The following is a 17053-nucleotide window of genomic DNA, read 5'->3' as shown; positions in this document are numbered from 1 at the left end:
GGCCATTGCTCAGCTCCAAAAAGGGGACAAGGCCTTGGAGCAGGATCTGCTGAGAGCTGTTTCACTCAGATTTCTAACTCAGTACTGAGGTTTTCCAGGAACAAATGCAGGGGTGAATCTTACTGGAAAAAAAATCTCTCCTTTGTGAACCCAAGAAGAAAAATAAGAGGCAAGCCTGCCTATAGCAATATTTCTGTTTATACTGGGGGTGGTGTTATAAGGGAATAAATCCTTCTGTTGCATAAAGATAATGCCACGTGGGACTAGAATATGTAATACTATTACAGGATTAACAATACAAAACTGAAAATATTTATTCAGAGTGCAAAGATTTTGTTTTTCTAAATGTATGATTAGTTGAACTCTTCTACATGTTCAATCATAATATTTAGTCAATGAAACCAACTTCAGGACATTTGTATTGACAGCTCGGTTGAAAAACAGCTTTAATAAAGGTGGGGAAGATATATTTCCAGATACATCTTTCAGCCATGCTAGAAATACCTAAAACTGAGTCATCTTATGTATATGTATTAAGAAGGACATAGTAATAAAGACAGGCTTGTATTTGCATATTTCTTTGAATATGCAAGTGATCTGCATTGAAACAAGCATTTTATTTCCCTCTATCTGGCACCTGGTGTGGCAGCATATGTTCTTCCAAGGAGGGAAACCAATAGCCAGGAGAAGGGTAGAGACGGCAGGGTTCTGTGTGACAGTGATGTTTTAAGCCAGCCATAAATTCACATAAAATTGCAGCTAAGGATTACTCCCTTGTGATGCTGGGGCAGTTTGCAGCTGACTCAAGTGCTTCAGTCCAGAGTGTGTGCAAGAGATTGGCACATACTGGAGAGGCAGCATGTAGAAGCACGTCTGCTGGTAAGGACTTACACTTGGGCTGATAGGTAAAACTGATGTAAGTGAACCCGGGGAGCCTGAGTCTCTCGATATGGAAGCATAGATAGGGCATTAATGCTTCTCCTCCTGACAGCATCATCAGGGAAAGCAAATGGGGCTGGAGGTTAGCAAGCTGCTACTTCACTCTAGGCTGTATTGCCCTGGCAGCAGTGCATATCCCAGTTTGAGCTACCTGTGGACATTCTTCTGGGATGGTGGACAAATAACTGTCTTTAATTACAGTGGCTTGAATAGAAATACTGTGCTTGTTTTTTAGCAATGCAGGCTACAGGTTCAGGAAACCAAAGATAATATTAACCTGCTCGTGTGGTATTTAACAACCAGGGAAGCTGGCATGCATCTGCATCTTCTGCTGCAAAACTGCTTTAAATTTAGACTGCATTTTCAGTGCCAGAAGTCACAACTAGATGTTGCATTGAGCAGAAGGCACCACGGCTCAGGCCGCTCAGCTGCGGGCCCCGAGTCTGCCCGAAGCTCGCACGGGCTGTTTACTCTTTAATCGCCTTTGCTTCTCCTCGGGCCTTCCTCGGTACCCGGTGCTCCCCAGGGCAGGGGAGCTGCAGGCCTGCCTCAGAGGCCTCGCCCCGCCCTGCCCCGGGGCTGAGCCGGACCCCGGCATCCCGGCCCGGCCTGGCGCGGCCGCAGTTCCCGGAGGGGCTGCTTTCCCCGCTGCACAGCCGGCGACGGGAAGGGGAATAGTGGGGCCAGGTCAGTGCCCAGCTGTGGGCCTCCGCTTGCCTCCGGCCAGCTGGGGGCCTGCGGCGCTCGGGGGCTGCCCCTGGCGGCCCGCCGGGTGAAGGGATGAGGGTCTGTGTCGAGCGGCCGTGGTTGCTGCAGTGGCTCGGGACCTCTGCAGGGCCTCGAGCTGGCAGTGGCGAAAGGGGAGGAGCAGGATCTGGCCGAGAAGTGGGCGGGCGGGAGGGAGGAGTGGTGGGGCGAGAATCCTTCAGTGCCGCTGGGTGCCTGGGTCGAAGGCGGGGCGGTCTCGCCGGTGCTGCTTCTGCCTGAAAATGTTAGGCCCTGCGACCTCCCGTCACTTGCTCGGCTTCAGCCCTGAGACCTCGGGTCTTATGTTGGGAGCAGCCACTTATCCCTGCCTTGGGCCCTTCTCAGTGTGGAGCCCATCCATGCCGGTTGATATGTATATGTGTGTGTGTGTATATATGTATCTCCACACACACACACACATATATATATATATATATTTTTTTTAACAGACCATGCCAGAAATGCTTGCCTAGGTAAGACCAGGTGCTACAGTGTACTTCTCATGATTTTGGCATTGCACAAGGTCAGCAGGAAGAAGCCTCTGCTGGGGACTCATAGAATCATGGAACACCAGGTTGGAAGGGACCTCAGGGGTCGTCTGGTCCAACCTTTATACACAGAGCATGACCTGCACTACATGTCCTAGCACCTTGTCCATTTGAGTCTTAGTGCTGGGGGATCCATCACTTCCCTAGGGAGATTATTCCAATGGCTGACTGTTCTCATTGTGAAAAATTTTCCTCTGGTGTTCAGTCAGAATCTCCTCAGGAGTAACTTGTGCCTGTTTCCCCATATCTTTTCCATATGACTCCTTGTAAAAAGGGAGTCCTCATATTCTTTGTAGCCATCCTTTAAATACTGAAAGGATTTTCACCCCCTCTCCCCCCCAAGGTTTTGCATTATTCCCAAAGTGACACTATTCAGGATGCCTTTGTTTCCTGAAATTTAGTGTGTAGAACTGAGAATCAAGTGACATGCTGACATGGTGTGCTTCTGTTAGTTGCCAGTGCTGTACAGGGGAGCAGGAGGTGTGCTCCTGAGAATCATGTGGCCAGTTCTGTTACCAGAATGCAATTTTGTTGATGCTTTCATCAGGAGCATTTACTGGTGCTGGTAAGGAGAACAATAGTAAAAGGGTACTAAAATTCAGAGCACTGCTCAGCTACAGAACTTTTACAGTCTTCAAGGCAAATCAATTCTTGGGAAAGCATCAGTATTTGCAATTACATCTAGAATGAATTCATCCTTATGGTTTTTGGGATTTGGAGACTAAAAAGCAAATGGGGAGTTGATTGTGGTAGTTTCCATTCCTGTTATGTAGCACATCAGTTCATTTTAAAGGTGTCTGAAATACACCTACTGGGCAGTGAACTTCATGTGAAAGTGTTTTCTGTCACTGTTGCAGAGGATCCTTTCCTGACAGAGGCAGAGAAACTCTTTAGATCAAAGCATTGAAAAATAAAGGTCTTGTGTGCTTCCTGCAAAAGATTCTTATTCTCACCCTCTGCTGTGAAACTCAAGGAACTCGAGATCTTGTTTTCACCACGTAACCACAATCAGAAGTGGTGTTGTGTATTTATGGAAAGACTTCCTTTGTCAGCTGTTTTACATACTTGAATGCTGTTATTTTTCACTGGACTTGGGTGTGGTTTTGTGTGATGTTTTCACTAGGTCTTCAACATAATTAAAATGTGTTTAAAAGAGAACATAATTGGCTGGAACAGAGAGACAACTCACATCTTAACCTTAGCGTGTAGGGACCATTAAAAGATACAAAACTTAACAAAGAACAAATAATTTGGAAAACACATAGCTTGCTACACACAGAATTGACATGCTCAGAAATAAGGAGAAAAACAAAGGAGAAGAAGAGAGAGAGAAAAGCACAAAAGAGATGTAAAGTGTAAGCCAGCTTAAAACTGGAACTCCAGATGAGAGATTTTTTGACTTATAATGTTAAAAGGATTTTTTTACACTATTTTAATTTCACATGTGCATGATTTGAAGCCATTTCAATTAGTCAGTTTGGATATCTTCTCACTTCTTGTTCTCTCAGCATCTGGACAGGTAATCATTGTTTCTAATGATGACATAGAGAAAATAGGAGGCACAAACAGTAACAGAGGCTAAAAACCTGTCCTTTATAATACCAGCTACTTCTAAAACTGTTTTTAGATGAGTTACAAAGTCCTTTAAGTATCTTAATGCTGAATTAGAAGGACTATTGTTCCTACTTAATTTTTCCCCAGTGCAGGTACCAGAAACAATGTACTAAAAATTTGAACAGGATTCAGAAGTTTGAAAGCCACAGCATCTTGAGAAAGGCATAAGCCTGAGGCAGTTCCTCTTGAACTTGGTACAAGTTCCTGCTTTGTGTAGTTATGCCGTAGAGGATGTGCATTTTCTGTCTGGACTAGGCAGGATTTTCCAAGCTTTGATTAGTTTCTGTATTTGTAAGTTACCGTTTGTCAGCAGGTTTTATGCTTATGATCCCTTATCATGCTTAAGATCTGCTCACTGCTTTCTTCCAACTGAAGGAAAGCCAGTTGGAGAGGTGATTGCTTTTATATTGCTTCAGCTGGTAATTATTAGAGTAGGAAGAACCTGTCAGATAAGACGTTTAAGTCAACCTAAGCCACAAGTAACTGAAGGGAAGAAAAGTAGATGAGCTAGATGAAGGGTTCTGTAATCTTCAGGTGAGGGGTGGTGACAAGCAGCCTGTTCAGCCAGTGCTGGAGAGGAACCCTGCAGCTGAGGCCTCCCTCCTACACCTTTCTTATGTCTGAAGACAGGGTCCAGTGACTCCTCATCGCTATGAGTTCTGTGGTTTTGATTTACATCCAGGCCAGTCCTCTTTGATCTTCCTGTTTCTGAATTCTTTCTATGTTGAGCACTGCCATTTATTCCTCCTCTCCCCATCATCCACAAGCCCACTGTCCCAGGTTTCAGCCAGTTGGTGTTAATGGTTTTCACTAATTTTGAAATTTTTATTTTTTTTGGGATGTGTGTGTGCATAGATGGACTATTTTCATGTTTCAGTTATATTTCTCCTTCACTGCTCTTTCACTTGTTTTCGTGTTACGGGGTCAGTAGTGCCAGTTCTCTACACTGGATCACCACTTGCTTTCCATTTATTAGTAAGTCACTGCAGGAACCTGATGAAGTCACAGTGACTGTCACTGCTTTCTAGTACAGATGAATGCCTCCTACAGTGACTGCTAGGATACCCACACAGATCTGAACTGTGAATCATCATTGTCAGTTCATGTCTTCTATCCCTTTCTCCATACCCCATCTTCACAATTCTGTGCTTGTGACTGGAATTGCAGCTGCTGGAGGTCTTTCTCAGATCAAGTTCTCTTGCGCTTCTTGACTTGTCAGCTGCCCTTGATGCCTTTGCCAGTGTCACAGAAATGGCTTTCTAATTGCTTTTTTTTGTTGTGGTTATGTCATTTCATTATTTTTCTGCTTCCTGAGATTTCTTTTGTGGATTTAGTATGTTGGATCCCTTTATTTCTGCTATGCTTTATGTCAGCATACCTTAATCCAAACATCAGTAATTCAGTCGATTTATTATTTTGTGTGTGCTGGTGACTCACAATCTGCACATCACACCTTTCACTTCCTGTCATGTGTGAAAGGGTACTCTTATTTTCCTGATGTATTGGAAACACATACCTGCATTTTTTCTCCCCATTTTCTTTTTCCCCTCACTGGTGTCAATAATTCAGGTACTGTCTTTGATTTGGAATTTTCACTGCTCATATATTTTAACTTGCTGATTATTTCTGTGTAGCTGTTCAGTAGTGCAGCATTTCTTGTTTGTGCGTGCAGCTCAAATGCTCATTTGGGCGCCCAGTGTCCAGTTCTCTGGTTTGACTTTGTTTTTCTACCCATCCGGGAAGTGGCAACCTACATTCCTTACATTTTGCTCTGGCCAGCTATCTTAATGTTTTTCTCCTAGTTGCAACTGGCAACACTGCTGGGGTTGCTGTTTGATACAGTGTGTTTTAAGAGTAAAAGCTGGGGTTGCAACAAAGTAGTGGTGAATGACAAGAGCAAATACCCATGTTCAAGAGTTGGGGCTTAATAGTTTCTCAGAGAATCTGCTCAGGGAATATTGCTGCTGGTGTTATCCCTACTAGTAATTAATTATGTTATCCTCAATAAGAACAAATATTAATTATTAGTAATTAATATTATTAATAAGAAATATAATAATTATTATTTTATTAACATTGTGAGAGGTGAAGTTTAACGGCAGTCACCAGAGGCCTTCGGAAGGACTGATACATACACAAAAATACATATATTGTGTGTGAGTGTTTGCATGTAGATACATATAGTACTCTTGCATAATGTGTGTCATTCTTTTGATACTGAAGTGTTGACATGTGATATGTGTTCATATTAACTGAAGCGTTGACATGTGATATGTGCTCATATTAACTCACAGTCTGCTAGCCCACAGGCATGGGTGTTATAAAATCACTTGAGTGCCAAATGGGATTTAAAACTTTGTTTTATGTAAGAGATACAATAATTGTGGAGTGGAAGGCTACTGGTGTCCATACTATCAGCCTATCTCTTGGTTGTCACCAGTGACATGTAAAGCTTTAGCACTGAAAGATGTTAATTGCCCACAGTGTTTGTTATTCCAAAGCTATTCCTATGCTGATTTTTTTTCACTATAAAAAATGTGCATAAACTGTGATACAGATGTTAACAGGTATGGCATGTCTGACTTTTTAAAATTAGACTAAAACTTAATTTCTGTAAGTGTATCTAAATAGATATCATTATGTTAAAAGTGAAAATCTGAAAGCTTTAGTGTAGTAAGTAATCTCTTAGCTTATTCTACAAGATTATGTGTGTTACTGTAACAGCCCTCTCTTGCACTACTTTCACTTAAAGTACAAAACATCAGTCTCAGTCATGCTGTGGATTGTGAGTGCTCCATACTGATTAGAATTTAGGATGTTGTTTGCCAGAGATCAGCAGAAATCCCTTTAGTTTGTAATAGCTGTAGCTAAAATATCATGCTTTTCCTGAGTGGTTAATTTTCTCTGACTGAGCTGTTTAAATTCTTGGTTTTATTTTAAAATGTACTGGGTACTGACTGGTACTGTAAGAGATGGGTTTAAGAAAATAATTCGATGATAATACTTTGAATGAGTCATTAATCATGAGTCATGATCAGCAAGCAGTGGTATCCAATTTGTTTTCTAATCCTGCAGTTGCTGCTGCTCTTTATTACCATAGTGATAATATTAAAGAGCTGTTAATGCGTATAACCATGCAGCTGAAAATGACAGACACTTTTTTTCAGTGGAATAAAATTTCCATATCTTAAGTTTGGTTTGCTCTGTACTTTTTTTTTTTTTTTTTTTTGACATGGGAAATCTGGTAGTATAAAAGTGATTAAACAAGTATAATTTGGTAAGGAGGTTAACAGAACAGACTTTCCGCCCCCTCCCTTGGTTTTCAAGCCAATTGCTGTGCCTTCCTAGAGAATTAAATCCAGTCTGTCTTTCTATAAGGACTGGGGAGGCTTTGTATTCATTAAAACTTGGGAGCTAATTCTTCAAGCTATGCTTTGCACAGTTTTATTGCATGAATGTATGTTAGGGAATGACTGCTGAGGTTTAGAGAAGATGGAAAGCAGTTTCTCTTCTGAGAGCCTGAATATAAAAAGAATCATTTAACTGAGAAATGAGCTTTGGAAACCTGTTTTCACTCTTAAAAAAAAAAAACCCAACAAGATAAGTGATTTTAAAGCTCTGAAAGGTGATGGTTGAAGTGTTGCAGACAATATTAGAATGTGCATAGGTTGTGAGTGTTAGGCTGATATTCTCTACAAAGCAATGAATCTTGTATTAAATTAGATTTTAATGTGATTAAATTTTAATTAGTTGTATTAATTTGCACTTTAGAGTAGAAAAGTTGATTCAGACAGATTAAAGCCTTGAATTTAGTAAGGAACTCCAAAGTCCCTTCAAAGTATCTGAGCAGATAGGTAAAGAGATCAATTTTTACCATTCCAGTGTATATGACCTTATAATGTATAGATTCATACAGGCCTTACTAGTTCCTTTTTGTTGAACTTGTGCCATCATGCTGGTGGATGCAAAGTGGTGGGACAGGTATGAATCTACTGGCATAGGTGGTTCTTTGAAATTGGCTGGTGCAATGTGTACTCCTCTACATCCCGTAATGTGGTTGCTGTGGAAATTCCTGCTATATTTCAATGAGGATTATACCTGCCCCGACAGAGGCATTTTCCATTTCAGTGTAGGATGGTACAGCCAACGACGAGATAAATGTTCACCTAACAGGTTTGTTCACTTCTTTCATTATGAACTAATTATATGTGGAGTTTTTTTCATGTATGTGTGCTCTTTTTCATGTATATGTAATAATTGGTTTAAGATTTCTAAGTCAAGATGCCCTGAACACAGCACAAAATATAGCTGTCACTAAATTCTGGCTCACTGAATATGTTTGTGTTCTGGGTTCACCTTAGGAAAACTTTCCACAAGCTTCTTGCCAATTTCTAGAGTCTTGTTTCTGCCAAATACAGTTGTGAAGTAAAAGTGGTCCTTTCCCAGTTCTCAAAAAAAAAATTAACATCTACCATATCTTTTGGTCTGCTGTATCCATTAAAAAGGTGGTAGCGGCAAAGCTAGGACTGCTCTAGCAAATCGCAAGATTTATATATAAAAAACCTCTTTCCATGTCCTTTGGGGGTTCTTTTGATTCCCACTCCAAGAGGCTTCTACGATTACTTCTTTTTCAGACCAGCTGTCTCTGGTGCAGGCTTTACCCCATTTCTTTCAAATCACTTGTAAGCTACTTTCTTTAATACACCTCTTTCCAAAGTAAATAAAATAAGGCTGAGCCACAGATCAAGAATAATATTTGATGACTTTTGTGATTTTTTGCTGATACACATTTATACAATGTAGAGTGGAAATAGCCATGGTTGTACTGGTACATAGAAATAGTTTTCCAGTATTATGTACTTATATAAAAGACCTGTGATGCTAGATACATAATACTGTTGTATGCTTTTCCTCCTTTGCAGTAGTATACAGGTTCTGGTTCTCTGTGTCCAAGAAAGGCCACTTCAAAGTGCTACTGAAATGACTCAGAAAAGCATACAGCTATCTGGGGCTATTCAGACTAACTAGATTTAAGATGAAGTGTGATAAATGTGTTAATGGAATTAGGTGACAGGGAATGAACCTCAGTGTAAGAATGGTCTTCAGTTCTTAATTTGTGTGTTCCTCAAGTATTTTTCTCGGGAAGGTTTTGCTGTAATAGTGGCTAACCAACAAACAGGAGATCCTGATCCTGAAAACTAGGAGTTTTGATATAATTATTCCTCCAGTATAGGTGTGAGTTTGGAAGTTTGGGTGGTTTGGGTTTTTTTTTTTGGGGGGGGGGAGGGGTGAGAGAGTTTTTAGAAGATTAGTACAAAGTTGGTCTAATGGAATACATAAGAGTCTTACTACAGTTCTTGAGCCTTTTGAGTTCTGCACACAAATACTTTTGGGTAATTTTTACAGTAAAATATTCTAAATAGTATAATTAAATAATTTTTATGAGAAAATATTTTAAAATATACTAATTTCTGGCTAAACTACTAAAATCACTTCATAAATCTCCTCCTTTGTGGAGTAATTCAAACTAAGAATTTTGCAAATACAGTCTGCACTGATTTCTGTAGGCTTCTATGATTGCATCACCTTTACGTTAACTTCTGCTGTCCTCCTTCCCTCTCTGTCAGAGGACTGAGGTGGATTTCAAATATTTAACCCCTCCTTGTTTCCAGAAATGGTCATTTTTATATGGAAGAACTTACTTCAAACAACAAAGGAAAGGATACTCCAGCAGAGAAGGATGTCAGTGTATAGTCAGGCTCATGGTTATGAGGAAGAACTGATAAAGAAGAAACTTCAGCAGTTTGCTGGTGGATCCATCAACCTTACCAAAGAAGACAATGGCATTGGAATACTTACTTTGAACAACCCAAAGTCAATGAATGCATTTACAGGTAATAATTAGTTAATGGGGTTGCTGGTTTGGTTTGTGGTTTTTTTTTTTTTGGCTTTCAGTTACCCATTGTAGCATTTTGCCTAAACAAAATGAAAAGCTGTGCATTACCATTCCTTAACTGAAAGAAGAAATGTTTAAGTTTTATTTGGATGTGCAGCAAATGCCCACTGCTCTGCATTGTAGCTTTGCCATAAGAATATAAGAAATTCTCAACAATACAGGGACAGTCTGGTCCTGTTTTACATTTTTTTCAGTCAGTACAGTTCTGCTACTGTGCTCTTTCTTGTATCTCATTCTGTTGCTACTGCTTTGGAAATGTACAAGGGTATTTTTAAGGGGGTGAGAAAATGCCATCTTTGTTTTGTAGGTGGTGTAGAAAGGCTGACTTTACTTCTTTGCTCTTTACCTAAAGCCTTTCCTATAAACTTCAGCTTCTGTAATTTGGTCTTTTCCAATTGCTCAGACTGGTTTCCATTTTTTTCTTCATTTGTTTTATGTCTGAAATACCAATGACTAGTTAATTAAGATCAGATGAGCTGGCTATTCTCAGCTGCTGAGATCATATTTAGTATGATTTTATACTGGACAATGCTTAACTATCAAAAACAAGTGTCCTGTTTTATTAATCTGGTATTATGAGAGGACTTGGACCTCCAAGATATTTGCCATCTCTCCTTAACTGTTTAGAATATTTGAACTTATGCCGTTCTCTTCAGATGTAAGTGCACAGGTCTGCATCTACCTGAGCTGGAGCTGTGCATAAGCCTTTACTGGAAGAATTCCCTTATCTCTTAATATTTTGAAATGGATAATTTGTGTCATCTTGTTTATTTCATTTTATCCTCTTTTATTTTCCTGCCCAGTTCTCACAGTTCCTTTGCTGTCAGCAAGTATGTTTGCAACCCTCTAACAAAGCATAGAGATGTTTACATGAAGAATGTCAATCTACTTCCAATAATGATTGTTAGCTTAAAGGAAGAAAACCTAACAGAACAACAGAATGAGTGTCAATGCATCTAGATGTGTCTACATTTTCTCTTTTGTTTCCCTGTAAAAGCTTGTGTATAAAATAATTTTCTAACTTGAGAAGTTATAGCTAAAAGGTGTTAGCATGGGGATTCTCCTTCTGCAAGCCTCCTGGTCAGCATGCATGATGTTATATAATCATAGTTACATTGTTATTACCTCTAACACCTTGGGTTTTATCTTTCAGTTGAAACGGAGCTGCGCAATGTACAGCTTTTAGACTGTGTGCTCTTAGCTTATTTTGTTGTGGAAGCCCAGTGTGTTATTCAGATCAAATGTAACACAAGTCAAATTGCTTAAACTAAACTTCTACAGAAAATTACAGCTATGTACTCTGTTTTCTCAGTGCTTGGCAGAAGGAGCTCAACTGATTTGTAGAAGTGCTGAGCAGTTACCACTGCTATTTAGGCTGCTGGTACCTGTGCTTTGACTATGTTAAGAGCTATATAATGTTAATGTACTGAAATCATATCACACATCTCATGTTGGGTACCCAAGCTAGCAAATATTTTTTCTATATCTTAGAGGTCTGTAAAATAATTCCATTTCTCCTTATAGGACTGCTGTGAAACTAACATACTGGTGTATGTGAATTAGATGCTCTGGTAGCAAAGAAGAGCTATATAAAACTGTGAGGAAATTAATAATTCTTTCTCTGGTGCAGACCCTGATTAGCATGTAGCAAATGAACCATGGCATCAGGCAGTTATGTTTTACAGTAGTATGTAGAGCCCTGTAGAGAGCAGTACTCCATTTTGCTAGGTAATAGACACAAAAATTAGCTGTGAAAAATCTTGCTATAGCAGTTCAAGAGATTACTGCTTCTTTCTAAAATGCACCTCTGCAACCTCTTTTGTTGCTACAGGAGAGTAGATGCAAAATCATGTTGGCCACTTGGCCACTGGGGTGGAAGTATGAAAAAGGATGGGATGTGCAACCCCTGAATTGCCCCAGCAGAACTTCATCAGCCAGAGCCTGTAGATTACCCCCTCAAATAAATTCTGTTCTGTTAATTCTGTGTTTCAAAGCTTCTGGATAGTGGCAGATGTGAATGTATATATAAATGTACGCTTCCTTTAGAAAGCTGCAAAACATCATTAAGCTGTTGAGAGAAATCCTATTTGCAAGGTATTTACTTTACACAGCAGCTTTTTATATTGAAGGAATTATGTTTATTCTAAGCTTGAGCAACTCACAGAACCAAAAGCAGAACAAAATTGTTGGCAAATTGCTAATGGGCAATGTGGAGGTTGTTATGCCTTGTTGTTATGCCTTTTTTCTCTTCTTAATTAGAATCTGATAGCCACCTGTTTGAAATGGTCTCTTTGGAAACAAATGCTAATCAGGTCAGTTTAAGCCTGGTGGAACCAATTTCAGCAGCCCAGCCTTTTGCTTAGCTAAAGTTGAACTTAATTTAAAAAAGAAGGAAGCTAGCCTGCAGGAATTAGGTAATAATGGTGATAATTTTATTTTCCAGACTTGACTTTAACACATTTATTCTCAGATTATATAAGATGCAAACAAATTCCAAGTAGGTTTAGTGCTGTGAAGAGCACAAACTTACTGGTATTAAATACTGAAGGACCAAGACTGTCAGAATGAGGATTTGCTGTAGTATTGTGTCCTCCTCATTACATCAAACATGATGGACTGTTGGATCTATTGGCAAAATAATAGTTCAGCATTGTCTGTAAATGGAAGGGATCCTTTCCCAGGAGGGTGGGACAGGTCCTCTTATCTCTTGTCTCCTGCTGTTGCATGTAACTGCCTCATATGGTACCTTTTTATGAACTCAATTTTTCAGTTGACTAGATTTTTGGTTCATAATACTCTGTGGAAAGACTCTTCAGTACCTCACTGCTTTGACTGTTAAAAGCGTCACCAACAGTGGTTGTGCTGTATCTTGATTTTGGCAAATCTTGGGTGCCAGCTCAAATACCTTTCTTGTAAGAAAGAAAACCTGGGAAATATGCAATCCACAGGGTTCTTGCACACCTTTTTAAACAGCAGCATTTGCAGAAAAGTTATTGTTGAGTATACTGTCAGGCTGGGAAAGTGCATCAATTGAAGACCCACAAAAACCTTTTCTAGGTCTAGTTCTGCTCAGTATTTTCATTCATAGCTTGGATGTGAAATAGAAGGAGAACTGCAAAAATTGTCAGATGACTACAAATTAGAAGAGCTTGCTTGCAAGAAGATTATTATTTGGAACAGAGGAATGGAATTTAAAGTGATCACACAAAAATCATGTCCAAATTATAAATACAGGAGGAAAAGGAACTGGTTAAAGTGCTGGAATTTGTTAGAGGATCATAGTATGGACCTGACAGTGGGAAAAAAACACAAACCAATGTCATTCTGGTATGTAATATGTGATATCCACTTAATTATTGCCCTCCTCAGGAACTTTGTCAGAATGTGCTATTTCAGTGGCTGAGACCAAGCTTAAGGTGGAAGTACTTGACTGAACATTTACTCTTGACCTGGTGCTGGGAAGCTTTCTTCATAAAGAACTGTAAGGAAAACAAACACAAAGGAAAAAAAAATCTCCCATGTGAGGATGGCTGCTAACAGGCAATTTCAGAACAGGTTGAATTCTGTGCATGCAGGCATAGGGTCAAAAAACACTCTTGGCAGAAAAGGAAAGAGTCCTTCAGGATACTGATCTGAAGTATGTTTCTGTCTGAAGAAGGTAGGCCTGTCCATCTAAATTCTTGTCAAAGGAGTGTAAAGCTGACAGTGTCATCTGTATGTAGCCTGTTTCTGAAATTAGTTTCTGTAAATGTTTCCTCTTAGCATAACTGAATAGAGTCATAGGCATTCAGAGAGGAAGAGCTTTAAGTGAATGCTGGGCAAGCTCAGTTGGTGTGGAATATGCTACAGTCTAGGATGAGCTAGAAACAGGAATCTGTAAAGATCCATGTCAGAAAGGGTACTTAAGTGAACATACAAAAATGTTATGTTTAAGCTAGAAATAAAAAGCTAGTACTGTACAATCCATGTATTTGGAGCCTATGGTATACTTTGTAAAGAGAGGCTTTCTGGAAAGGTACGAGAGAGGGAATCAAAAGATGTTTTAGACAGATCTCTTTTTTTCTTTTTAAAAGATAAAAGATGCTTTGCACCTGTTTTCAAATATGTCTTTATTTTCTTATGGATGGATACTTCTAAATGTCTTTGGCCTCTAACATAATTTGTTCCTTAGCCTTTTATTAGGACTGGTTGTACCTTGAGCCCACCTTACACATGATTCTTTTCTGTACTCTGCCAGTTCTTTGGGCAGAGTGAAATGGCAGTAACAACAAAATGAACATGGACAATTACCGATGGATACATATAAGTTCATATGTATTTCAGAATTTTGGGAAGTACATCCTTGAAAAAAAATGTATGTCAGTGCTTGCGTGCTTTCCCTTTTGTTTATAAGCCCATCACTTATTAATAATAACTTGGTTTTGATGGTGGAAAAAATGTAACATAAGCCAAAATGGTGATAAAAATTTCCTGTTAAACATTTTGCTTCTCCTCTCTTGTGACAGGTACTATGATGCTGGAACTTCAGGAGAAGGTAACAGAACTGGAAAACTGGAAAGATGGCAAAGGCCTTATCATCTACGGTGCAGGAAACACCTTTTGCTCAGGATCTGATTTGAATGTTGTCAAAGCCATGTCCAAGTTCCAGGCAAGTAGTGATACAAAGTAAAATTTTTGAGAAAAATAAGCTTTCTGATATTCTGAGATCCTTTTCAGAAAGAGGTGTTGTGCTATGCTGCTGCTGCAATTTTACATGCAAATCACAGAACAGAGCTTTTAATGGTTGGAAAAATGCTGGCAGCCCTTCTAAGCCATGGCATAAGTGTTATGGTAATTGATTCATAACTCTGAGTTCCTACATTATATATTCTTTTTAGCCTTTTCTTTCAAAGATGTCATTTCAGTTTCTCAGAGCAGCGTATGGTGAATTTACACATCAGATAAGCTGTGCTTCAGTAGTTTGACCTTTAGCTGCAGATACAAATAATCATTTCTCATATATTCTTAAGTCAAAACCAAATTTAAGTAGCATGACTGCTGTTACAGAAAGGTTTCAATTTTGTCAAAACTGTGCTTGGACCTGCATAAAATGGAAGGAGAGATGCAATTCTTGTGCTGTAGTTTAGTCAGGTGTGTTATATGTGTTACTGTGGGGTTGAAGAGGTCAGGATTTGATGGCAATTTTTCACTCATGCCACCCATCTTGACAACTTTGACATGTGCTGCAGTTCTTTTTATGGCAACATCTGAAATAAGACTTTATCAACAGCAGGGGAAGATGTCCTCTTGTGCTGCTCTTACGTCCTGGTTTGCGATTGTGGAAATTGGCATCCTGGTGCATTTCTGTGACCAGTGTCAGGATTTAAACACAAAACTCAAACATTTAATTGAACATTCCAGTAAGAACGCCAACTCAAAAACTGATTAATCTGGTATTTTGCCTTTGGTGATGATTTGATTCTGTTGATGAAACTAAATATCGTAAAAGCCACAATGTCTTAAGTATTTATGATCTAATAAAATAAATGAAATGGTCCAGTTTTCAGAAGGTATAGGAGGCTTTGTTTCTTTTGTGGAACATCATAAGAGGGATGCTTTTCTTAATGTGGAGATAATATGCTTTATAGACATAAATGGTTTTGGGGAGTTTTCATTTGGATTCTATATAAGTACTGGTCATTTAAGAATTATAAATGCATCTGTGATTTTGGTTTTGTATTGTTTTGGGTTTTTTGGTTGTTTTTGTTTAGGGTTTTTTTTTGTGTGTTTATGGTTTTGTTGCTTTGTTTGTTCTTTTTTTTTTAATCTGAAGTTTTCAGCTTATTTTAGAATTATAGTAACAGAAAGGAGCTGCAGTCAAGCACGGGGCCAATTCTTATCTGCAATCTAGGCTTCCTTTCAGACTTCTGCATTCAGTAACTCTCAGTGATTCTGCTTCCATACTCTTTTTGACATTTGGTGTTCTGTCTGTATGTTTACTCAAATTACTTGGAGCCACTGCAGTAGCAGAGAGGGGTCTTGTAAGGATTAGGGTCCTTAACAGATGTACTGGGCAGAATGAAGTGTATAGGTATTAATAATAACTTTGTTGAAAATTCTTTTCAAAGAATTCAAATCTCATGCTAGTACTGAGAGTGTAAGAGCCAACAAAAATGTTCCAAGAATAGTTAAACATTGTTGCTTTCTATTTTCTTAGGAGAGTTTAAACTATTTATCCTGAGCTGAAAGTTTACTTATACTAGCCAACTCGAAACATCTGTTTGGTGGAATTTAGTGATCTTTATTAAATAAAATTTTCATAGAATAAAGAATAGCATTTGCTGTCCGTTAGTCCTACAGAACACTGTTCTTTAACTTGCTTCAGTTGAGAGAGTTTTGTTTGGTTTCAGGTTAAAAGAGCATTAGGTTAAGTTTTCTGTTCACAGACATCCCTAAGGCAAAAAACCCACCTAAAACCAAAACCACAAGTTAATAGCGTTGTGCTTGAACTGTTACTCTTTTCTGTTATTTTTATGCAAGGCTACTTTAGCCCATGGCTTTTAGTAATTACAGAAAGCACCTTTATTTTATTCAAGCAGTTGTTTGAGGGAAGATTGTATTTTTCATAATCTGCAATAGTTTGCCCTTCCCTGTAAAGGCAGGGAATAATGGCCAAGGCAGAGAATAAAGGAAAGGCCGAATAATGGCCAAGGATGCTGAAGGATTTTCATGCCCCCTAGTGGTTCTTCGTCCTCCTCTTCCTCTTCATCCTCTTCCTCTTCATCCTCCTTCTCCCATATTCAGTTGTTCCTAACCCTAAAACAAACCCAGGTGCTCTGCCTGATTTTCTTTGGTGAGTGCTAACATTATGTGACCAAATCACAGAAGGCAAATTAATAGTGGACTTTTTATTTTTTAAATATATATATATTTCTTTCTATCTTCTAAGCCTGGCTCGCAAGAGCAATAACCTCTTTCTGGAGTGAGACTTGAAAAGCTATCTAGCTGAAAAGCAGGAGAGGCTCCTGAAAGGACAGCTGAGAAACAAGAGTCATACAGGCAAATTTCACTTTCCTGGGTCTAGAAGGCCTAGGATTTCCTGAGCAGGAAGCCACAGAGGGTGGCCTTCTGAGCAGTTGGAGATGGTCTGGAAATGCTGTTCTGTCTGCAGTAAAAATGGACTCTAAGCTCTTGCAGCAAAAAGAACCAGAAATACAGTTTTCTACTTTATATGAAGGTGACTTTCTTGTTCCCTGCTTCCCCTAGCCCC

General features: G+C 39.2%; 1 protein-coding gene across 5 annotated transcripts in view; it reads left to right on the top strand.

The window, feature by feature from the left end:
• Positions 1-803: 803 nt before the first annotated feature.
• The window catches only part of ECHDC1 (ethylmalonyl-CoA decarboxylase 1), a 41359-nt gene continuing 25109 nt past the window's right edge, over positions 804-17053 (top strand). Inside the window, exons 1-4 of one of the 5 annotated variants that reach the window (XM_031053987.2) lie at positions 804-879; positions 2136-2159; positions 9521-9742; positions 14310-14452. In XM_031053987.2, the coding sequence (XP_030909847.2) occupies positions 9523-9742; positions 14310-14452 (363 nt within the window). In that variant the 5' untranslated portion in view covers positions 804-879; positions 2136-2159; positions 9521-9522. Of the gene's footprint in view, positions 880-1605; positions 1627-2135; positions 2160-7896; positions 8022-9520; positions 9743-14309; positions 14453-17053 lie in introns of those variants that run through there. The other 4 variants (XM_031053986.2, XM_031053989.2, XM_031053988.2 and 1 more) reach the window with 4 other exon arrangements.

Source organism: Melopsittacus undulatus, chromosome 3 (assembly GCF_012275295.1).
Source record: "Melopsittacus undulatus isolate bMelUnd1 chromosome 3, bMelUnd1.mat.Z, whole genome shotgun sequence".
NCBI lineage: Eukaryota > Metazoa > Chordata > Aves > Psittaciformes > Psittaculidae > Melopsittacus > Melopsittacus undulatus.
Note: the sequence above shows the minus strand (reverse complement) of the source record. Positions and strands in the feature narration are given on the sequence as shown.